The sequence below is a fragment of the Bombina bombina genome, chromosome 4 (genome assembly GCF_027579735.1).
Source record: "Bombina bombina isolate aBomBom1 chromosome 4, aBomBom1.pri, whole genome shotgun sequence".
In the NCBI taxonomy this organism is placed as follows: Eukaryota; Metazoa; Chordata; class Amphibia; order Anura; family Bombinatoridae; genus Bombina; species Bombina bombina.
The window spans coordinates 71,956,083-71,981,389 of record NC_069502.1 but is presented as its reverse complement, the minus strand read 5'-3'; the positions used below and the strand labels follow the sequence as shown (position 1 = coordinate 71,981,389).

At 41.1% G+C, this 25,307-nt stretch overlaps 1 protein-coding gene across 1 annotated transcript in view; it reads left to right on the top strand.

Annotated features, from left to right (window-relative positions):
* EPHX2 (epoxide hydrolase 2) overlaps positions 1–25,307 on the top strand; it is a 422,238-nt gene that overhangs the window by 207,615 nt on the left and 189,316 nt on the right. Inside the window, exon 14 of the mRNA XM_053709506.1 lies at positions 3,997–4,042. Within this exon, the coding sequence (XP_053565481.1) occupies positions 3,997–4,042 (46 nt within the window). The remainder of the gene's footprint in view (positions 1–3,996; positions 4,043–25,307) is intronic.

Below are 25,307 nucleotides of genomic sequence, written 5' to 3'. Positions count from 1 at the left end.
GATTACGATACCCTTATTTATAAAAAAAAAAGCCGTCAAAAACATGCGCGTCAAGTACGGTCCGAAGTGCATCGGACTGTTGTTAACTAACAGTCAGCGATGTCGCGGTTATTCTGGTTTTTCACAACTTTATTTATACCATTTTATTACTGTCCATGAACAAGCACATTTCTCTAAAGCTAATCTTTTATTTTTCAACTGTTAATATCCAAGAAATAGCTAGATTTATACCTCAACAAACAATACATAGAAAGTTATTTTTATATTTATTTGTTATACAAAAAAATCTGTTATATGATACTTTCGCATAAATTAATGTGTATTTGTATTTCTAGAAGTCATGAGTCATGATATGCTTTTATCTCATATTTTTTTTTTTAATAAATGATTATTAATGCTAGAATTTGAAGATATATCTTTGCACATACTTGTGTGTATATATATATATATATATATGTATGTGTGTGTATGTCAGAAATATTTTGCAAACATATTTACATGTCTCTAAATTCCTTTTTTTGTTCTAAACAATGTTGTTTTTCATATCTCTGTGTTTATTTATACCACTATATGTATATAGAGTAAATGTATTATTATTCTGATCAGACAACATTTAATTAGGGTATCATATGTATTTATTTGCAATCAATGGATATTTTAAGAGCTGGGCCAGTTTTCTCTCTGTACCTGTGTAACCCCTCCTGATTGCAATCTAGTTTTAAAAACCACCCCTTCACAGGTGTTATAAAATGGGCTGGCATATAAGATGACATTTCTTACTGAAAAAGAAATTCAAGAGAAGGAAGAAATACCCTGAAAATAGCATGACAGTAAAGAGGTGATTTTAATTTCTGCTGTATCTGAATCATGAAAGTTTAATGTTAGGTGGGCTATCCATTTGAGCTATCAGCTTAAGATTATATTGAATCAGACATCAATTTGAATTTTAAAATCCTGGTCTAAAATATTACACTGTGTGTCCTAATGTCAGCATCAATGTTTATCTTTAATTCTAAAATCACATATACATACTTTAAAAGTAATTACACAATGAAACAAATGGCACTTACAAGTTCTGATGAGTGATCAGTGACACAAGTATCGGGCAAATTTGATTCGTTAGTGATAGTTTAAAATGTAAATTTGAATCAGATTGGCTGATGTCATAAATCATGTGATTATGCATATTCCAATCAAAAGTGGTTGAAAAATTCACTAGTGTGTGGGTTGTTAAGGAGTTTGCGTCATAATTGGTGCGAAAGGTGTTGCGTCAAAATTGGTGCGAAGTGGAGAGTGGGACTTGTATTACATGGCTTAACCATGGTTCACATAGATTTTTCCAAAAAAATTAAAAGGAAGTTAGCTATATTATGTTGTGTATTTATTTCATTTTTATCTCTATATCTATTTGTGCGACAAGTTTGGGGCAAAACTTTTCAACAAATTTGTAGAAATAATATTGTCCCCTTGCTTTGTAATGAGAAACAAATTTGTAGCACAATCCATAAGTAGTAATGCATTTTTCATTTTTATCCCTATATCTACTAGTGCACCAAATGTGGAGCAATAATATTGTTTGATTTAGAAAGGGTATAGCATTTTAATAGAGTTTTTAATTTACTTTTATTATGTAATATGCTTCATTCTCTTGCAGCATCGAACATAAGATTTCTGTGTTTTCAGACTGCCATTGAGTTCTGAGGCATCCGCGACCTCAATGGTGATGGATTGAAAACTAGGTACGCTGCGTCGGAATAGACGCGAGCGTACCTGTTAAATGTTTGATAAATTGGGAAAAGTGTCAAATAGAGTCATGTGAATTCGAAACATCTGTAATGACACAAGCATCAATCTGCGTCGGATTGAGATTGCGGGATCGTATTTTACGTCACAAATTTCAACATTTGCCGATCTTGATGCTTTGATAACTACAGCGGATCAATCTCTAGACAAATACACGCGGAATTCAAGCGTATTATCAGTTGATGCTTTGATAAATTGACCCATCAGTATAAATAGGGTACAGTGTATTATGTCACACAAAATCAATTTCTTTAATAAATGTCAAATGCACACTTACAAAGGCAACCTTGTTTAAGGTGAACTATTCAAGCACAGTTTCTTGCTAATTCATATTTTACCTGCTCTGATTCAAGACAGAAAGTGCATATCTGAACAGATTAGCAAAGGACTGATGGACAGGACTGACATTCCTCTACAAAGAGACACTCAGGAGCTACTGGTAGTGTTGTGTTATTTCTATGCACTTTATAAATGTGCATTTGGCATTTATTAAAGAAATTGATTTTGTGTTTTATAATATACTGTACTTAGCTCTATGCTGTATTGTGGCATTCCTATCTCTCTACAGACAATTACACAAAGGTAGATAGGTCCAAAAATCTACCCCCTCCCAGATAGATAACAAAGAAATCTTAAAGAACCTAGGTTTCGAGGAAGGCACTAAAAGCTGACAGTTTTAACACACACAGTTTATCAACTATAGTACAAAAAGAGAATACAGTATATAAGTGTACATAAATAAAATAAATATATGCACTGTGCGAAAATTCATATGGGACGTCACCCAAACATAAAAAGCTAAAAAAAAACAAAAAAACACCTTTATATTAAGCTATGCCATAAGTAATGGTATTTTTGAACATTTTTAGCTTTTGAAGCGCTGTGAATAGTTTACCATCACACGTATATTAGCTGTACAGTTTGAGGCTATCAAAAAAGCGGCTCGTCGGGTTACCTAATACTATTAGCTGAGTTAAACTCTGAAACAGTCCAAATCCAATTTCAGTTATTCCTGTGATAATTAGTACTCAGAGTAAGGACATTTGGTCTTCAGCTCGTTAATCCGGTTCTCCCGTTTACAGACCACTGTTCATCTCCAAACACTGTCAATTGCGTTGTTCTGGGATTCACTGGCCAAGTGATCTGTCATCCACATAGTTGTCCGTCCACCTGCACTTCAGTGTGTAATCACATGCAGGATACACTTCAGATACCTTGTATCACAGTATAGTTTAGATACCGGCTGTAGATGGAGTGCACTCAAAAACCGCAGCCCTCCTTCATGCAAGATCTGCGAATCCACTATAGATAGCGTCTATGCATTTCACCTGTTTTTGTGCTTAATCATGATCATGCCCAAGAACGGGTGAAACGCATAGAAACTGTCTACAGTGAAAGGAGGCTGTAGTTTAACGGTTCTTTAAGATATCTATCTACAGAGTTTCATGTGTCAGTTCTACCTGCTCCAGTGAAGAGGAATACAAAAGCTTAGCTGCTAAGGAAGGACATTTTGCAGTAACATGTTGTAATCCGGAAGACACCAATAGTGAGTGATCCATTTGACTCTAATATACTGTAATGAACAGTGAAGTTTAGGTGTAAGCGCTCTAGAACCTGACTAGATTTAGTCAGGGAGCTCTTTTTGCTAATATTTTATATATTAACCTTAATTGAAAATAATAATAAAAAAATATTATTCTGAGACATCTCTTTTATTTATATCACAGTAAAGTTAGGATGAAACGGTAAGATTTCACATTCATATGGTTCTCAAAGGGACAGAAAACGTTATACCAAAAACTTTCTACACTACACTCCCAATATGCATTTCCAGTACCATATAGGTAATTTGATTTGCTAACTTTGTTGAAGCTACAGACTGCCAATTCAGTGTTGCACTTGTTTGGCTGCTGAATCACAGGCTTAGCCCTGGTGCCACATACCTCCCCCTCTCAGCAAATACTTCCTCCCAGAAATCACCTGTAAAACAGGAGAGCAAATGATTATGGCCAGCATTATGGCTTCTGATTGGCTGTAACACCCAAGTACATATTTTGCTGCGCATTGTAGAAACCATGATATTGGTATACAATAAATACAATTACACTGCAATTAATTGTACAAAATCAATTAAAAAAAGCATACTGCACAGTTGTTTTTGCTGAGTGTCTATTTCCTTTTTTTCTTTTTTAGGGTAAACTTTCAGCCTCCCTGAAAACATCATCAGTTCGAGAAAGAGGTAATAGTGCTTTATTTGGTGGAATAATAGTCTAAATGTTATAAGCAAGAAATGTTTTCTATACATACTAGTTTGTGTTGTTAATAAGGCAGAATTCAATTAACTTTCCCCCTGTTAGTTGTACCACAAAAAAAGTTTTTTTTATTTTTTTTGTTTACTGGGCAAAAGATTGGTAACACTTGCTGAGTAATCCAACAAGGGTTAAATTATCTTCCTGAATTATCTTTGTCTTTCGATAATGATAATGTGAGTTTAGTTTTGTTAAAATTATTGCGCTCCTATATTAACCAATATCCAGTCAAGATAATTATATTCCTAAACAATGATAGACAGAAATTGCTGATAGATAAGGTAGTCACAAATGCTGTAAGAAATTTAAGAATGGTTAGGATATACATAAAGCTATACTATAACATTTTGTGACACTTTTAAAATAACTTATCAAATGTACTTTTTTCTCTTGGTGTCTTTTGTGGAAAAGCATATGGGCACATCTTTAACTGCAGCAATACACTGATGGGAGCTAGCTGGTGATTAGTGGCTACACAGCACATAAACCTCTTTTTATTAGCTCACCAGATGTGTTCAGGTAGCTCCCAGCAGTGCATTGCTTCTTTAGTGCTGACTTTAACTATGTGTTTAAACCCCTTTAAGGGTTAAACACGTATATGCAAGCAGTAGTGCAGTGAATAAATAATATAACATAATAGATCATTGTTTTTTGCACTTTTATATTCGTTTAAAGGAAAATGTTTCCTTTTATGATTCAGATGGAGCAGGCACTTTTAAGCAACATTCTAATTTACTCCTATTATCAATTTTTTTTGTTCTTTTGTTCTCTTTATTTGAAAAAGCAGGAATGTAAGCTTATGAGCCCGGCCCATTTTTGGTTCAGCACCTGGGTAGAAAATTGCTTAAAATTGCATGCTCTATCTGAATCATGAAAGAAACATTTTGGATTCAGTATCCCTTTAATGTTTCACTGTGTTTAAAAAAAAAATTTCAACTATATTAAAATGTTGAAATCATTAACCAAGATTACAGGTTTTGCGGTATGGTGAGGTACGGCTATACCGCTGAAAAATTGTCCATTGCGCGTAAAATGGCAGGTCTCTCGTATTACAAGTTGCTGCAGTATAGTTATAACACAAGCGTTTTAGCCTGTAATGCAACGATCCATTTCGCTGTATTACAGGTTGTTCGGTCCGGCTAAAATCTTGCGTTATAGCCTATACCGCCCTGATCTATACCACAATCTGAGACCAGTAGTTATGGGTTTTGCGAAACAAAAATGTTTCAGAAAACTCATAACTAAAATGTTGCAAAGTACACTAACACTCATAAACTACCTATTACCCCTAAACCGCCACCCTCCTGCATCACAAATACTATATTAAACTTATTAACCCCTAATCCTCCGCCCACCCACATAGCCAACACTATATAAAGCTATTAACCCCTAAACCGCCGGCCCCCACATCACAACTAATAAACTAAACCTTTTAACCCCTAAACTGCCGGCCCCCCACATTGCTTCTATGAAAATAAATGCATTAACCCCTAAACCGCCGGCCCCCCAAATCACTACTATGATTAAAAAACTTAACACTACGAAAAAAAAAAATCTAAAATTACCACACACAAAAACCCCCCCCACTAAGATTACAAAAATTTATAAATGGAATTATCCAAAATAATAAAAATTACACCTAATCTAATAGCCATATAAAAACATAAAGACCCCCAAAATAAAAACACCCATAACCCAACAATAAACTACCAATAGCCTTTTGTAGGGCATTGCCCTAAGTTAAACAGCTCTTTTACCTACAAATTACAAAGTCCCCCTAATAGTAAACCCCCACCCAACGTACCCCCAAAAACACTATCCATCTGCATCCAAGTGGCGGCATCTTTATCTCTTTATCCATCGCGGGTGCATCTTCTATCTTCATTCCAGTGGCGCGGAGCTGAGAAAAACCAGCTACCGCGGAGCCATCGAGCGTGAAGGATCCTCTTCATGTGATCGTCCGCTGCACACTGAAGCTTGAATGTAAGGTTCCCACTTTTATATTGTGTTACTGTTGCATTCCTATTGGCTGAAAAATTCCAATCGGCCAATGGGATGCAAGCTGCTTAAATCCTATTGGCTGTTCAAATCAGCCAATAGGATTTAAGTAGCTCTCATCCTATTGGCTTCAGTGTGCGGCGGATGATCACATGAAGAGGATCCTCCACGGTCGATTGCTCCGCGGTCGCTGGTTCTTCTTAGCTCCGTGCCACCGGGATGAAGATAGAAGATGCCCCCGCGATGGATGAAGATGTTGCCACCTGGATGAAGACTTCTCGCCGCCTGGATGCAGATGGATGTCCGGACTTCAGGAACTGTTGAGTAGATTTCTTGGGTTAAGTGTTGTTGTTTTTTTTTTTGTTTTTGTTTTTTTTAAGATTAGGGATGGGCAGTAAAAGAGCTGATTGAAAAAGAGCTGAATGCCCTTTTAAGGGTAATGCCCATACAAATGCCCCTTTAGGGGCAATTGGTAGCTTAGGCTTTTTTTAGACTTTTTACTATAAATATTTTTCAAAAAAGTGTCTTGATAAAATTTCATAAATGAAAGTGCCCCTGTTTTGAAGATTAATTGTATATACTGTTCATTTAAATACAAAATCTTACAATTGCTTAAAGTTTTGCATTTATTTTTGCACTCATTGGCATTGTATCAGTATGTTTAACGGGCAACTCTGTATACTGCCTAATTCTCTATGCAGTATTTCAAGTAGCTGTGTGCTTCAATACAAAAAATCTATTCTGCAGCACTCCTAGATTTTTCAGTTGAATTGCTTGTTAAAAATGTACACATTGAGGGGGCGGAGCCGGCAGCCATACTGAGCGGTCGTGTATTGCAAGAGCTCCTCACACAAAATGCCCATATAACTTTATTTTTCAATATAAGCTCAAAACCAATTTGCCCTGGGGTTATTGATTATACCCCTCAGTGTATGGATCGTTAATGTTGTAACTCCTGAGCGGTTTTTACACTCCTCAGCATAAGCAGCTTTGCGGCCATATAGCGGAGTATCACTGTGACACGGAGCTATACTCCCAGCAACTACCCTGACTTCCAGCACCAACCGGACACCACAACTTGCCGCACAAGCAGAGAACCTACCCGACATCTCCTGCGGCTCAATCGGAGGTCCCTGGGTGCAGCGGTGCACTTTGTGAGCTCCTTCCCGACGCTGCCCAGCACTACCCGAAGAGAGGATCTTCCGCGCAGCTGCCCGCCTCAGGTCTGTGTAAGAAACACTCACCCTGTCCACACACTATACACCGGACACTTGTTGCTGAAGGGACGGACCGGAGTTCTCCCTAGGACACCCGCCAGTGCTTGTGGCGGGGAGCTTGGACCCATACACAGGGTTAGAGATTTTTGGCGCGAATAGACGCCATTTTACTAGGCACCTTGCTAGTGCTGTGGAGGCCTCTCTGCTTTTTACAGACATTAGGTCACCGGGACATAATGGGAGCTGGGCAAACAAAATAACAGCACACTTTGCAAAAGTACTTATCACAGCAGCAACCATATGTGCTAATTGTTTGGAGTGCAGGGGAAAAAGGCACCAGGATTTAAATAGATAGTCAAACAGCATTTTGCCCCCTAGCACAGCCTACACAACATCATTTGTTACTTGATATTAATGTATATGCTCCCTTGCTGCATTGACAACCTACCAGACACTACGACAATAGCACACCAGGCAGATTAAACTTGCTGTGAGGAGACAGAAGTTGAGGATCATAACCATATCTGAAAATCAAGTGCTAAAACCCAGAAAGCTGCTTACGGCCTAGAGGGCTGCTCTGGGGAACAGGCCAAGATTTAGGCTCAGCTTCACACCCCTCCCTGCTCTATCAGTCCCTCCTCACCCTTTCCCGCCGGCCCTTATTGCCTGCGGGTCATACCCCCATACCTGACCCCACATCGTCCTAAGGGGACAACTCCCCTGAGGAGGGACTTGAAACTTGGAACTTGCACAGAAGCGCTAACAACCCTCATTAAAAAGATCTATTTGACCTAGCCCAATCTACGGACTACAGCTGCGGGTTGTGATGAAGATGTAATAGACCCACTAATGCCATAGCCCCAGTCGGTTTTATAAAAGATTTTCCTATAGTGCTATATTCTCCTCTCAACTGATTTAGCACCCTCCATTTTGTTAGTCCTGCAGACATACACAATGCCTCAATCTTTTAAGAGAAAGCAAAAGCCCCATAACACGCCAAAAAGGACGGTAGCGGATCACTTTGGACAGCCTGCCTCTAGGCGACAGTCTGGCTCAGAGGACGAAGCCTCAGATACAAGCAGCCTTAATGATGCACACATTAGAACAACGCTAACCCAAGCCACAGGCCGTCTCCAACATAAAGAAGCCTCTGCTGACAATAATATGATGGATTCTATCAAGTCACTCCTGGCCTCTCACCATGACTCCCTGTCTAAGAAGTTTGACAAGGGTCACGCTGATCTGAAGAGAGACATAGCCTTGATAGGGGAAAGAACAGATGCGTTAGAACGTAAACAAGAGGACCTGAGGATAGATCACTCCAATCTACTAGACTACTCACAGAGTCTTGCAGAACAGATCACTGACCTGGAGCTTAAACTTGCAGACCTTGAGGACAGGACTCGGCGAAACAACATTAGAGTGAAAGGCATCCCTGAGTCAGTACCTCCTCAAGATTTGGAAAAGTTCCTGCAGGACTTGTTTGTAACTGTCCTAGGTACAGAGATGGAGAAAGAGATGCTGATTGATAGAGTTCATAGAGCCCTGAGGCCACGGATGGCCGAGGGAGACAAGCCTAGAGATGTCATTGCCCGGCTTCATTATTATACCTTCCGGGAGAAGCTACTCAAGACCTTAGCCAGTGACAGACCACTCCCGGAACAATACGCTACTATCCAAATATTTCAGGATCTCTCTCCTCACACCCTCCAACTAAGAAGACACTACCAACCCTACACTAAAACTTTAAGAGACAAAGCTATAAAATACAGGTGGGGCTTCCCGGTTAAGCTCTACATCACCAAAGACGGACAGCAATTTGCAGCTTCCTCTCCACAGCAAGCAAGGGAATTGCTCCAAAGATGGGGACTACTACCACAAAACCCACCTGCGCCTCCCCAGGCGATTGTGCCTGGAAGAGGCCTGAGAGCATCAGCCCCTGACTGGGGTCCCCTCCCACAGAGACCTAGAAGCCGTCAGAGGACAACCTCAACATCTGGAGACCGTGACCCTATCTCTAGAGACATCAGCAATTAGAAAATAAACTGTTCCATACCCTATTATTTCTCCATAGATTGGACTTTTGATCCACAGACTTTTGATCAAGAGACTATACTTCACTAAAGAGACTGACTCCTGTGTACCAAGGGTACATGAAGATTGGTGAGATTGATATAGTATCAAAGATGTATATGCTATGTTTATGATGGTTGTTTTCCCACCTCTGTTCTCTCTCTCCTTTTACCTTCCCTTCTCCCACTCCTCAACTCCTTTCCCCTTCTCTCTTTTTTCTCCCTTTTTGTCTCACTATGTGTCCACCAGCGTTTAAGGTCATGTATCTTACAGTTATATATGTACAAACCCCCTCCCCCTCTCTGGTACTGGAAGATCATAACTATGCCGGCCCAGATAATTAAGAACTTGATCACCTATAGATGATGTTAACTAGACATACTCTAGTCTGTGGCCCTTAGAGGTAATGTCAATGTAACCCTCCAACTAGATTTCTTAACATGGTTACCATTATTGTGTTTTGTTATTTTTCTTGTTATTTTTGCTGCTAGTATTTCAGTTCCTTGTTACGTTGTTTATGCCAATTCTGACAGACCTGCAAGTTTAACTGTACAACACACTGCAGATGTGACAATCTAACTTAGGAGACCCCTTGTGGGCCCCTGGAGGACATGGGTAGAAAGGTTTGGCTATGGATTAAAACCTACACTTTGTTATCATTCTTTTACACTAGCCTTGTAAGAAGAGCACTTTCCCCTTATGGGTCCGCTCACAATGGCTGATATATATTTTGAAATTATGATTGTACAATCCCCCTCCTTTCCACCCCCCCGCGGCTAACCGTACCTGTGTCCGTCCAGGCGATTAGACACTTGTTTCTCTGCAGATAGGATACCAACTGGACCCTTATTTGTGTTTTACCCTTGGGCCGCCGCTGATGGTGCCCCCAACCTAGGCTTATTAATATGGAGATCATTGTTACACATTGTTATTGTTTCTAAAATTGTTGTTCCTTATGTTTTTGATGATTGTTTCACTGTTTTAATGCAACTTTCAGCAGACCTACAATCCACCCTGCACAATGTATTTCCTGTGTGACAGTTTAACTTGAGGGATTACTAGGAGGTCCCCCGGAGGTCAGAGACAGTAATGACGGACCATAGCCCATGACATGAAGCTCTTTATTAATCTGTGACACTAATCTTATATGCAGAGCATTGCCCTACGCATTTACTTCTTGCCCTGAGACTAAAAACGTATCAGGAGCTGGTCCTACATTGCATCCTAAGACTCTCGTTAGGAGAAATAATATATAGCATAACTCAGAATAGCCGACTGGGGCTGGGCTATTTTTGCCGGCCTCTTCCCCCCCACATCAAAATAGTTGTGCTCTCTTACTTACACTTGAGAGATCACTCATTGTGATAGTGTTATACACACATCGGTACGCGCTAGTTAGTCCCCATCACAGTAAAATTCTTGCTGTCTAGCTGAAGTGCTCCTAATAGCTTTCTCCCCCTTATAACCGCCCCTTTCTTGTCCATCCCCTCCACAGAATTACTCTATTAAGTAGAAAGAATCCCACACTACCATGGCTCCTATATCAGTAGCTACCCTGAATGTACAGGGACTTAATTCCCCAACTAAACGGAGCCTCCTATATAGGTACTTGGTCACACATGGATTACACCTAGTATTCTTGCAAGAGACTCACTGGGAAAAGACCTCTACACTACCCAGAAGGTCTCCCCTATACCCCGTATGTGAAACTGCCTCCTTCACGAAAAAAAAAAGAGGTGTTGCAATAATGATTCACCGGGATATTTGTTGTAAAATAGAGCATATTGACCGAGACCCAGAAGGTAGATTTCTTATTCTGATTTGCTCCCTTAATGGAGTTCTTTGCACGCTGGCTTCAATCTATACCCCGAACACTGGACAGATCCCCTTTCTCAGAAAATTTCTCAATAAGCTAGACCTCATTAAAAGGGGACAGGTCCTTTTAGGGGGAGATTTGAACTTGGTTTGGGATCCGATGTTAGATAAGAAAATAAATAAAAATCACCCGATAGACCGGAACCTAGCTACCCAATCTTATGCTTTCCGTAGACTCATGTTCCAGTTTGGACTGTTTGATGTCTGGAGGTGCCTCGCCCCTACTGAACTAGATTATACACATCATTCGATACCACACAATTCATACTCGCGGATAGACTACATCCTATGCGACTCATGGACACTAGATAAATTTACCGCCCCGAAGATTAAGCCCTGTCTTTGGTCAGACCATGACTTGGTTAGCGCTCAACTGTCAATTTTACAGACCCCCAACTGTAGACCACCTTGGAGGCTTCCTGACCAGTGCCTAGCGGAACCTGAGATCCCGCAATTGACTGAGTTAATTTCTGACTTCCTGAAATTTAATGACACGGGTGACACTAAACTTGAAATTGTTTGGGCCGCGCTTAAAGCTTACTTGAGAGGCCACTTCCTAAAAAAAAAGGCCCAGTGGAAGGCAACCCAGCAGGTCCCATTGGCAAAACTGTATGCCGATCTGAGACCCCTCGAAATGGCCAACAAAAAAACTCTTGATCCTGCTCTTGCCACACAAGTAGGGCTTATAAGATCCGAAATCAATAAGCAGGAACTATTAAAGGTCCAAGCCAATCTGTTTAAATTAAAGCAGATCTATTATAGTAAGGGAAACAAAGCTGACAGGCTTTTAGCCCGCAAGCTTAGAAACCGAGCGGCCAACAGCAGGATCCCGGCTATTAAGTCGGTTCGAGGAATAGTCCGTTCCCCCAAGGACATTGGCACTGCCTTCTCGGAGTACTATGCTGCCCTCTATGATTTAGAGGGTGGCTCTAGTGACCTGCCTCCGAGTGGAGATGAATTGAGACGGTTCCTAACAAGTTTGCAATTACCAAAACTAAGCGACGACTCTATAGAGGATCTAGAGAAACCTTTTACTATTGATGAAATAAAAACAGCCATCCTATCACTGAAACCCCACAAGGCCCCTGGCCCAGATGGGTTCACACCATTATTTTACCGGTCTTTTGCCTCACTCCTTTCCCCTTTGCTTCTTCGGTTGTTCAGTGGAATTGCCGAGGAAGGTAAGACCCTCCAGGAATTTCTAGAGGCCAACATTCTGACTATTCCTAAAGAAGGCAAAGATCCAATGGAATGTGGGAGTTATAGACCCATATCCCTTATCAATGTGGATATAAAGATATATTCCAAGGTCCTTGCGACCAGACTGGGGAAACATTTGCCCTCTATAATTCACCTTGACCAGGTTGGGTTTGTTCAAGGCAGACAGGGAACCGACAACACACGCAGGTTACTGAATATCCTTTCAGAAACACACGACATGGGCCTACCCCTTCTCGCCCTGTCACTGGATGCCGAAAAGGCCTTTGACAGGGTGAGATGGGAATATATGTTTGAGACCTTAAAAATATTTGGGATCCCACACTCATTTTGTAGAGCAATTGAGGCACTATACGTACTCCCCACAGCAGTAGTTAAGGGACTGGGCTTTAGCTCCCCCAAGATACATATCCGGAATGGAACACGACAGGGCTGCCCCCTGTCGCCGCTCCTCTTTGCGATGGTAATGGAACCACTAGCTGAGGCAATTAGAAGCGATACTCGGATCCAGGGCCTACTACTGCATGACTCGGTACAAAAGGTGGCGTTGTTTGCCGATGACCTTACCCTCTTCATTACAGAGCCGACACACTCGCTCCCGCCCCTGCTGGCTTTAATCGACAAATTTGGCAAGCTTTCCAATTACAAAATCAACGTCTCCAAAACGGAGGCATATATGATACACCCTGATCATTTAGAACAGCGTGCCTTGCAGAAGCAATATTCATTTAAGTGGTCTAACAAGGGAATCCGCCACCTTGGGGTCTTTCTATCTCACGACAAAGATATAGTACTACGTGAGAACTATCAAGCTCTGATGAAAGAAATTACCAAATCATTAAGATCCAAAAGATATGATGAATTGTCTTGGATGGGGAGAATTGCAGCCTTGAAAATGATGCTGCTACCTAAGTTAACATATATCATGAGATGTATTCCACTCCCAGTCCCGGAAAAACTACTAAGAGGCTTCCAGACTCTCTTCAACTCGTATGTGTGGAATAGCAAGCGACCCAGAGTTGCTGCAGCAATCTTGTACTCCCCCCTTGACCAGGGAGGATTGGGTCTACCTAGTGTTAGACACTATTATGAAGCAGCAATGATTTCCCATGCTTCAGCGTGGGGAAGGGATCTCCCACCTGCGAGATGGAGGGAGCTTGAGCAGGCTTCTCTCCCAGCATACCTGGATTTATCTGATTTATTATGGCTCCCCCCCCATCTTTCCTCCACATATACCATTTCTAACAAAATAGTCAGAGGATGTCAACTACTTTGGTACAGATTTCGACATAGCTCCCAGATTGCCCCCTACCCTTCTCCCATCCAGCCAGTTATTCCTCTACTCCAGACTCTCCCTAACTTCAGACTGAATTTATGGAAACAGCTAGAAATAAAGACGGTTGGAGACTTCTATGCCAATGGACGCCTCTTAACTCAAGAAGAGATGATAGCTAGATATGAAATCCCGAGGCACCTAGAATTTGAACTTATGAGACTGCGTTCCTTTCTGAGAGCGTGGGGGCTTCTTGGAGACTCGCCACGGGCCCCTACGCCCTGGGAGTCGAGATGGAAAATGGGACTCCAAATCTATAAGCCCCTTTCGGCGCACTATAAGTGCCTCATAGTGTCCCCTGTGTTAGTTAAAACGAGACACCTGCTCTCCTGGGAGACAGACTTAAAAACAACGTTCACTGCCCAGAAATGGACAGTGGCTATCACTAAGACCAAAGCAGTGTTGCACTGCGCAACGATGTACGAGCTCTATTTTAAAATGCTCACTAGATGGCATCTGGTCCCGACCAAGCTTCAATCTCTTTACCCTACCCACTCTCCCTCTTGTTGGAGGGACTGTGGAGGCCTAGGTACCCCATTGCACATATGGTGGTCCTGCCCTAGACTCAAGCCACTCTGGAACAAGCTCCGAGAGGCATGTAGAGCAATGGCTCTCCCTGAGATCTGTGACCCTGCACTTGCCCTCCTACACCTAAATCTAGAGAAAATACCCTTGCATCAGAGATCTCTCTTAATATACATGCTCACCTCAGTCAAAATGACAATTGCTAGAAACTGGAAGAAAGTACACCCCCCCAGGTGGCAGAGTGTAGTGGAATATCTAAACTATGTGAAGTCCATGGAAGATTTTGTTTACCGAATAAGACGCCAATCAGATATCTTTAGCCTTATTTGGGAACCCTGGGATACTTACTTACAGCAGAATCCCCCAAGATGAGTATTGCAGTGAGGGCAATAGTAGTCCAAAGACCCAGACACTGTATTACCCTCCTTCCCCCCCCTTTTCCTTTCTGTCCAAAGATGAACCCCCCTCCCCTTCTCCCCATCCGATCATTAGGTTTGCTTTTGTACAGAAGCCCTATCCCCTCCCCAATGGGAGCGCTTCGGCTTGATGGTGAAAAATAAGGATGTACAGAATGAGCAGTGGACCTCGCCGCGTACCCGTGGTGAGCTCTACTAGGCTACCCATAGATTTCTTTCCCTAAGTTACTAGTCAACATCCGAACCATTTTGGAACTACTAGCGCTAATATCACAAACTAGGTTAGGCGGTCCTCGCCACACCTATCAGACAGTTTATAGATTACGACTCTAATTTTCCCTTGACGCAGCCACTTACCCCGCTAGTTAACGATAAGACAAAGTTAATTTGTATCATTGTTTCTTTGTACTGGTGCGGTTTGTGATCTCTGTATCAATTCAACTCTTGCAATGTTTACAATTATAGTTGTAATGTCTTTCGCATTTCATTAAAATAAAAGTACACTTAAAAAAAAAAAAAAAAAAAAAAAAAAAATGTACACATTCTCTATAATTGCTTTACATTTTGATACATATTGCTCGTTAATTTACACTTTAAGAGGTGTAGATAATGCCAGTTCTTTTGTCCATGGCACATGCATAATTTTAATGATAATGTCGTTATACCTTTTTTGCTGCTCCTGGATTATTCAGGGCACATCTGTACTCTACGGAATGGATTGTGGATACAGAAATCATTGTTTTATGACCTTCCATGTAGTTATAGAGGAAAATCAATAATTAAATGCACAAAAGATACAGTTTCTTTTTTAAGTATTTTTACCATACACAGATTTTAGCTAAATTGACTCTAGCACAGTTATTATTGTTTCATTGATATCTTTTACTGTACAAGAAAAAATGTATGTTTGCCCCATACACCTTTTTTTTAAACACTATGCATACTGAGGATATATTGGGCTTTGGATGCAGCTTTAAGTCCTTGTGGTGCAGAGGTTTAAGACAACTCATTTTTAAAATCTCCGTCACCTCAGAAGCGTTATCACAGTTGACAATGCCAGCTCTTGTATGTTTGGTTTTGACTGAGCTGGGCTCACCAACCAATTGCTTCTGTAATGATAAAAGCAGGCAGCAGAGGCTGCGTAACAAACAGTAAACTGATTTCATTCATGACTGGGCCAGCATCTTCACTAGCATTGGGCGCAGTACTGTTGTTCCAGAATTAAACAAGCAGGAATCAATGGATGAGAGGCCTAACTCACCACAAATCCTTACTGGTACAAGGAAAGAGAGCAATGAGACTAAACAAATAAGTACTAGAATGTAACAGGAAATGTATTAATCTAAATGCCAAAAAAACCATACCTTAGTAAAAGTTTAATTTCACTATCCAGATCTCTTACGAGCAGAGGCATCCAAGATAATTAGGCCCTGGTGAAGCAGGTAACAGCAGCAATAGTGTAAGGTAATAAGGCACTGGTGAAGGAGGTAGCAGCAGCAATAGTGCAAGGAAATAAAGCCCTGGGGAAGCAGGTAATAGCATTAATAGTGTAAGGTTATAAGGCACTAATGAAGCAGGTAGCAGCAGCAATAGTCCAAAGTAATAAGGCCCTTGTGAAGAAGGTAACAGCAGTAACAGTGCAATGTAATAATGCACCAGTGAAGCAGGTAACAACATTAATAGTGCAAGGTAATAAGGCACTAGTGAAGCAGGTAACATTATCAATAGTGTGTCAGTATATTTATGAAAATCTTAGCAGTATTCTCTAAACAATGTGTGAGTGTATGGCAGGGAATATATTTAACAATCTTTCATTCAGACTGAACCCACAATCAATATACTTCTACTAAGACAACAAAATTAATATAAATATCTGAATTCTTTATTATTAGTAAATAACTACGAGCATGTTGATACTTAAATATTTGTAATAATTAGAATATGAGTCAATATTATATGCGTTAAAACAAAAACTATTTAAAATATGCTATGCAAAGCTCATGCAAATTCACTTTAAAACTCAGCCTTACTTACAATTGAATTTCATTCAGTTAACACAATGAGGCTAAATATAAACCACTAAACATTCAGACTGGCACGATTCTAAACAGTGTTTAAATCAAACAATAGGTCAATATTTGTATATTCAGTTATTTAGCAAAAATTTTATTTCTCCAACATAGGTGTGTCCGGTCCACGGCGTCATCCTTACTTGTGGGATATTCTCCTCCCCAACAGGAAATGGCAAAGAGCCCAGCAAAGCTGGTCACATGATCCCTCCTAGGCTCCGCCTACCCCAGTCATTCTCTTTGCCGTTGTACAGGCAACATCTCCACGGAGATGGCTTAGAGTTTTTTAGTGTTTAACTGTAGTTTTTATTATTCAATCAAGAGTTTGTTATTTTAAAATAGTGCTGGTATGTACTATTTACTCAGAAACAGAAAAGAGATGAAGATTTCTGTTTGTATGAGGAAAATGATTTTAGCACCGTAACTAAAATCCATGGCTGTTCCACACAGGACTGTTGAGAGCAATTAACTTCAGTTGGGGGAACAGTGTGCAGTCTCTTACTGCTTGAGGTATGACACATTCTAACAAGACGATGTAATGCTGGAAGCTGTCATTTTCCCTATGGGATCCGGTAAGCCATGTTTATTAAGATAGTAAATAAGGGCTTCACAAGGGCTTATTAAGACTGTAGACTTTTTCTGGGCTAAATCGATTCATTATTAACACATATTTAGCCTTGAGGAATCATTTATTCTGGGTATTTTGATATGATTATATCGGCAGGCACTGTTTTAGACACCTTATTCTTTAGGGGCTTTCCCTAATCATAGTCAGAGCCTCATTTTCGCGCCGGTATGGCGCACTTGTTTTTGAGGACAGCATGGCATGCAGCTGCATGTGTGTGGAGCTCTGATACATAGAAAAGTCTTTCTGAAGGCATCATTTGGTATCGTATTCCCCTTTGGGCTTGGTTGGGTCTCAGCAAAGCAGATTCCAGGGACTGTAAAGGGGTTAAATATAAAAACGGCTCCGGTTCCGTTATTTTAAGGGTTAAAGCTTCCAAATTTGGTGTGCAATACTTTTAAGGCTTTAAGACACTGTGGTGAAATTTTGGTGAATTTTGAACAATTCCTTCATACTTTTTCGCAATTGCAGTAATAAAGTGTGTTTAGTTTAAAATTTAAAGTGACAGTAACGGTTTTATTTTAAAACGTTTTTTGTGCTTTGTTATCAAGTTTATGCCTGTTTAACATGTCTGAACTACCAGATAGATTGTGTTCTGACTGTGGGGAAACCAAGGTTCCTTCTCATTTAACTATATGTATTTTATGTCATAAAAAAATTTAATAAAAATGATGCCCAAGATGATTCCTCAAGTGAGGGGAGTAAGCATGGTACTGCATCATCCCCTCCTTCGTCTACACCAGTCTTGCCCATACAGGAGGCCCCTAGTACATCTAGTGCGCCAATACTCCTTACTATGCAACATTTAACGGCTGCAATGGATAACTCTATCAAAAACATTTTAGCCAATATGCCCACTTATCAGCGAAAGCGCGACTGCTCTGTTTTAGAAAATTCTGTAGAGCATGAGAACGCTGATGATATGGTTTCTGAAGGGCCCCTACACCAGTCTGAGGGGGCCAGGGAGGTTTTGTCTGAGGGAGAAATTTCAGATTCAGGAAACATTTCTCAACAAGCTGAACCTGATGTGATTACTTTTAAATTTAAGTTGGAACATCTCCGCGCTCTGCTTAAGGAGGTGTTATCCAATTTGGATGATTGTGATTATCTGGTCATTCCAGAACCACTATGTAAAATGGAAAAGTTCTTAGAGGCCCCGGGGCCCCCCGAAGCTTTTCCTATATCCAAGCGGGTGGCGTACATTGTTAGTAAAGAATGGGACAGGCCCGGTATACCTTTAGTACCTCCCCCCATATTTATAAAATTGTTTTCCTATAGTCGACCCCAGAAAGGACTGATGGCAGACAGTCCCCAAGGTCGAGGGGGCGGTTTCTACTCTACACAAGCGCGCCACTATACCCATAGAAGATAGTTGTGCTTTCCAAGATCCTATGGATAAAGAATTAGAGGGTCTGCTAAAGATGTTTGTTCAGCAAGGTTCCCTTCTACAACCAATTGCATGCATTGTCCCTGTCACTGCAGCCGCGTGTTTCTAGTTTGATGAGCTAGGAAAGGCGATTATTAGTAATTCTTCTTCTTATGAGGAGATTATGGACAGAATTCGTGCTCTTAAATTGGCTAATTCTTTCACCCTAGACGCCACCTTGCAATTGGCTAGGTTAGCGGCGAAAAAATTCTGGGTTTGCTATTGTGGCGCAGAGCGCTTTGGTTAAAATCTTGGGCAGCGGATGCGTCTTCCAAGAACAAATTGCTTGACATTCCTTTCAAGGGGAAAACACTCTTTGGCCCTGACTTGAAAGAGATTATCTCTGATATCACTGGGGGCAAGGGCCACGCCCTTCCTCAGGATAGGTCTTTTCAAGACCAAAAATAAACCTAAGTTTCGTCCCTTTCGCAGAAACGGATCAGCCCCAAGGGCTACGTCCTCTAAGCAGGAAGGTAATACTTCTCAAGCCAATCCAGCCTGGAGACCTATGCAAGGCTGGAACAAAGGAAAGCAGGCCAGGAAACCTGCCACTGCTACCAAGACAGCATGAAATGCGGGCCCCCGATCCGGGACCGGATCTGGTGGGGGGCAGACTCTCTCTCTTCGCTCAGGCTTGGGCAAGAGATGTTCTGGATCCTTGGGCGCTAGAAATAGTCTCCCAAGGTTATTCTCTGGAGTTCAAGGGGCTTCCTCCAAGGGGGAGGTTCCACAGGTCTCAGTTGTCTTCAGACCACATAAGAAGACAGGCATTCTTACATTGGGTAGAAGACCTGCTAAAAATGGGAGTGATTCATCCTGTTCCATTAGGAGAACAAGGGATGGGGTTCTACTCCAATCTGTTCATAGTTCCCAAAAAAGAGGGAACGTTCAGACCAATCTTAGATCTCTAGATCTTGAACAAGTTCTCAAGGTTCCATTGTTCAAGATGGAAACCATTCGAACACTTCTTCCTTCCATCCAGGAAGGTCAATTCATGACCAAGGTGGATTTCAAGGATGCGTATCTACATATTCCTATCCACAAGGAACATCATCGGTTCCTAAGGTTTGCATTCCTGGACAAGCATTTCCAGTTCGTGGCGTTTTCTTTCGGATTAGCCACTGCTCCTAGGATTTTCTCATAGGTACTAGGGTCCCTTCTGGCGGTGCTAAGACCAAGGGGTATTGCTGTAGTACCTTACTTGGACGACATTCTGATTCGAGCGTCGTCCCTTCCTCAAGTAAAGGCTCACACGGACATTGTCCTGGCCTTTCTCAGATCTCACGGATGGAAAGTGGACGTGGAAAAGAGTTCTCTATCTCCGTCAACGAGGGTTCCCTTCTTGGGAACTATAATAGACTCCTTTGAAATGAGGATTTTTCTGACAGAAGCCAGAAAAACAAAACTTCTAGACTCTTGTTGGATACTTCATTCCGTTCCTCTTCCTTCCATAGCGCAGTGCATGGAAGTGATAGGTTTGATGGTAGCGGCAATGGACATAGTTCCTTTTGTGCGCATTCATCTAAGACCATTACAACTGTTCATGCTCAGTCAGTGGTATGGGGACTATTCAGACTTGTCTCCGAAGATACAAGTAAATCAGAGGACCAGAGACTCATTCCGTTGGTGGCTGTCCCTGGACAACCTGTCACAAGGGATGACCTTCCGCAGACCAGAGTGGGTCATTGTCACGACCGACGCCAGTCTGATGGGCTGGGGCGAGGTCTGGGGATCCCTGAAAGCTCAGGGTCTTTGGTCTCGGGTAGCATCTCTTCTACCGATAAATATTCTGGAACTGAGAGCGATATTCAATGCTCTCAAAGCTTGGCCTCAGCTAGCGAGGGCCAAGTTCATACATCAACCATCAGGGGGGAACAAGGAGTTCCCTAGCGATGGAAGAAGTGACCAAAATCATTCTATGGGCGGAGTCTCACTCCTGCCACCTGTCTGCTATCCACATCCCAGGAGTGGAAAATTGGGAAGCGGATTTTCTGAGTCGTCAGACATTGCATCCGGGGGAGTGGGAACTCCATCCGGAAATCTTTGCCCAAGTCACTCAACCGTGGGGCATTCCAGACATGGATCTGATGGCCTCTCGTCAGAACTTCAGAGTTCCTCACTACGGGTACAGATCCAGGGATCCCAAGGCGGCTCTAGTGGATGCACTAGTAGCACCTTGGACCTTCAAACTAGCTTATGTGTTCCCGCCGTTTCCTCTCATCCCCAGGCTGGTAGCCAGGATCAATCAGGAGAGGGCGTCGGTGATTTTGATAGCTCCTGCGTGGCCACGCAGGACTTGGTATGCAGATCTGGTGAATATGTCATTGGCTCCACCATGGAAGCTACCTTTGAGAGACCTTCTTGTTCTAGGTCCGTTCGACCCACTCCAGCTGACTGCTTGGAGATTGAACGCTTGATCTTATCAAAGCGAGGGTTCTCAGATTCTGTTATTAATACTCTTGTTCAGGCCTGAAAGCCTGTAACCAGAAAAATTACCACATAATTTGGTATATCTGTTGGTGTGAATCTGCAGGATTCCCTTGGGACAAGGTTAAGATTCCTAAGAGTCTATCCTTCCTTCGAGAAGGATTGGAAAAAGGATTATCTGCAGGTTCCTTGATGGGACAGATTTCTGCCTTGTCGGTGTTACTTCACAAAAAGCTGGCAGCTGTGCCAGATGTTCTAGCCTTTGTTCAGGCTCTGGTTAGAATCAAGCCTGTTTACAAAATTTTGACTCCTCCTTGGAGTCTCAACCTAGTTCTTTCAGTTCTTCAGGGGGTTCCGTTTGAACCCTTACATTCCGTTGATATTAAGTTATTATCTTGGAAAGTTTTGTTTTTGGTTGCAATTTCTTCTGCTAGAAGAGTTTCAGAATTATCTGCTCTGCAGTGTTCTTCTCCTTATCTGGTGTTCCATGCAGATAAGGTGGTTTTGCGTACTAAACCTGGTTTTCTTTCAAAAGTTGTTTCTAACAAAAACATTAACCAGGAGATAGTTGTGCCTTCTTTGTGTCCTAATCCAGTTTCAAAGAAGGAACGTTTGTTGCACAACTTGGATGTAGTTCGTGCTCTCAAATTTTACTTAGCAGCTACTAAGGATTTCAGACAAACTTGTCTTTGTTTGTTGTTTATTCTGGTAAACGGAGAGGTCAAAAAGCAACTTCTACCTCTCTCTCCTTCTGGATTAAAAGCATTATCCGATTGGCTTATGAGACTGCCGGACGGCAGCCTCCTGAAAGAATCACAGCTCACTCCACTAGGGCTGTGGCTTCCACATGGGCCTTCAAGAACGAGGCTTCTGTTGATCAGATATGTAAGGCAGCGACTTGGTCTTCACTGCACACTTTTTCTAAATTTTACAAATTTGATACTTTTGCTTCTTCTGAGGCTATTTTTGGGAGAAAGGTTTTGCAAGCCGTGGTGCCTTCCATTTAGGTGACCTGATTTGCTCCCTCCCTTCATCCGTGTCCTAAAGCTTTGGTATTGGTTCCCACAAGTAAGGATGACGCCGTGGACCGGACACACCTATGTTGGAGAAAACAGAATTTATGTTTACCTGATAAATTACTTTCTCCAACGGTGTGTCCGGTCCACGGCCCGCCCTGGTTTTTTTAATCAGGTCTGATAATTTATTTTCTTTAACTACAGTCACCACGGTAACATATGGTTTCTCCTATGCAAATATTCCTCCTTAACGTCGGTCGAATGACTGGGGTAGGCGGAGCCTAGGAGGGATCATGTGACCAGCTTTGCTGGGCTCTTTGCCATTTCCTGTTGGGGAGGAGAATATCCCACAAGTAAGGATGACGCCGTGGACCGGACACACCGTTGGAGAAAGTAATTTATCAGGTAAACATAAATTCTGTTTCTAATACAATTCTTACTTGGATACGAAAGTACATATATTCTTAATATGAACAGTTATTTAACTATCTATTTATTTAGATTGGAACAATTCTTAATTGCTTATAATTAAGACCAATTATAAGATAACTATACATATATCCTATATTTTACACAGATGAATTATTTAGCATGCAAGATACCAACTTAGCCTTATATCAGATTATGAGCACAGTTAAAATACTGAGTGCTCTTAAATTTAATTTCTATAGCAACCTATTAATACATTACCCAAAATGATATTCAACTTCAAGACTTTTCCCACCTCATATAAAATAAGTGTAATTGCAGTGGAAGAGGAGAAGTATGGGGCACTTTGTTTTATAGTTTGACTGTGTCCCACGCAAACAGTTTCAGTCAGTTACAAAAACCAGCAGCCAGTGTCCCTTTTCTTCCTTCTGCATACCACTTATTGTCTAATCATAGGTGTGAAATATGGGTGGCCCTTCGAAACCTTGTCCCTGCCATTGGCTCACCCTGTGAGTGTGCGTTGCTAAGGCGATGCATTCTTTAACAGCCAATCATCTCCGGGCTGTAATACCTGTGTCGCAACACCGTACCTTGTCCATTGGGTGGCAGTATTACAAATAGACAGCACAAATAAATGCAGCATGACAAAAAAAAAAAATATACAGCTATACATTTAAACATTTTTTTTTAAAATGTGTAATAACTACCATAATTTTCTTCATATTAATAAGTTTGCAATACCAATCGCAGCTGGGTAGATTACATTACCTCTCTGGTCATTTTGATATGAAACATGTGTCTAACATTATTTATATTGTATTATATTAATTTATATTAAGGCAATTTTAAATTACTAATTATTTTGAAATTTATGGCATTTATATATCTAATATATTTTCACATGATATAGCATGCTCTATGTCTTCGACAATCTCTGCACGCATGAATTGATGCCTGCAATAGAAATGGAAACAACCGTTATAAATTATCTAAGCATTCATTTGTCTATGGTCCATCTGAAATAAGATTAAGTATTTTATATATATATGCACTCCAAATATGGGACCATAAAAATGGTTATCCAATCTATACCAATTCTGAATCTATTTCCTACACAAATATCCCCTGCAGCAATTATCTATTTAATATGATGTGTTTAATTTCAATATATATATCATGAATCATTTTACACATACATGGAAAACTGGCATTGTTCCCCTTGCAAAATGCATCCAACTCTATCTGTGTCACCTTCCCCCTAGCTGTGTATTTGCAACACATCTTACTTTGAAATCACAAAACTTAGGTGACAAATACCAGAGGGCTTCCAAGCATATTTTTCTCTCATCACCAAATGTCTTGGAGTTATAAAACTCTGCATATATAGTCAAATGAATAGGGTCACTGAGTTAGTTCCTTTAGTAAAAAAAAATGTTTGTGTATTTTACACCGCAGGGGTCGTGCTTCAAAAGGCAATGTTGATTTTCAATCCTGATAAACGTGTATTCATCCAGCTAACCCATCTGGTAAGGGGGTTGGGACCCCCTGTGGATTAGAAGCTGTGTTCAACAAACTCATGTTCAATTAATCCTGAGGTCTCATCTAACATATACAGTGTATAAAATATACATATATATATATATATATATATATACATATATATGTATACATATGTAATATTAATCATAATATTCATATACTCTGACAAGTGCAAGATAATAAGGCACTGGTGAAGCAGGTAACAGCAGCAATAGGTCAAGGTAATAAGGCCCTGGTGAAGCAGGTAACATTATCAATAGTGCAAGGTAATAAGGCACTGGCGAAGCAGGTAACAGCAGCCAATAGTGCAAGGTAATTAGTTACTGGTGAAGCAGGTAACAGCAGCTACAGTGCAGGTAATAAGACACTGATGTTAGACACTGATGAAGCAGGTAACAGCAGCAATAGTGCAATATAATAAGGTACTGGTGAAGCAGTAACAGTGCAGTGTAATAATACACTGGTAAAGCAGGTAACAGCAGTAACAGTGCAGGGTAATAAGTCACTGGTGAAGCAGGTAACAGCAGTAACAGTGCAAGGTGATAAGGCACTGGTGAAGCAGGTAACAGCAGTAACAGTGCAAGGTAATAGGGCACTGGTGAAGCAGGTAACAGTAATAGTGCAAGGTAATAAGACACTGATGAAGCAGGTAACAGCAGCAATAATGCAATGTAATAAGGCCCGGTGAAGCAGGTGATGTACCCTGGTGAAGCAGGTAACAGCAGCAATAGTACAAGGTAATAAGGCACTGGTGAAGCAGGTAACATTAGTAATAGTGCAAGGTAATAAGGCACTGGTGAATCAGGTAACATTAGTAATAGTGCAAGGTAATACGGCACTGATGAAGCAGGTAACATCATTAATAGTGCAAGGTAATAAGGCACTTGTGAAGCAGGCAACAGCAGTAATATTGCAAGGTAATAAGGCACTTGTGAAGCAGGTAACAGCAGCAATAGTGAAATGTAACAAGGCACTTATAATGCAGGTAACATCATTAATAGTGCAAGGT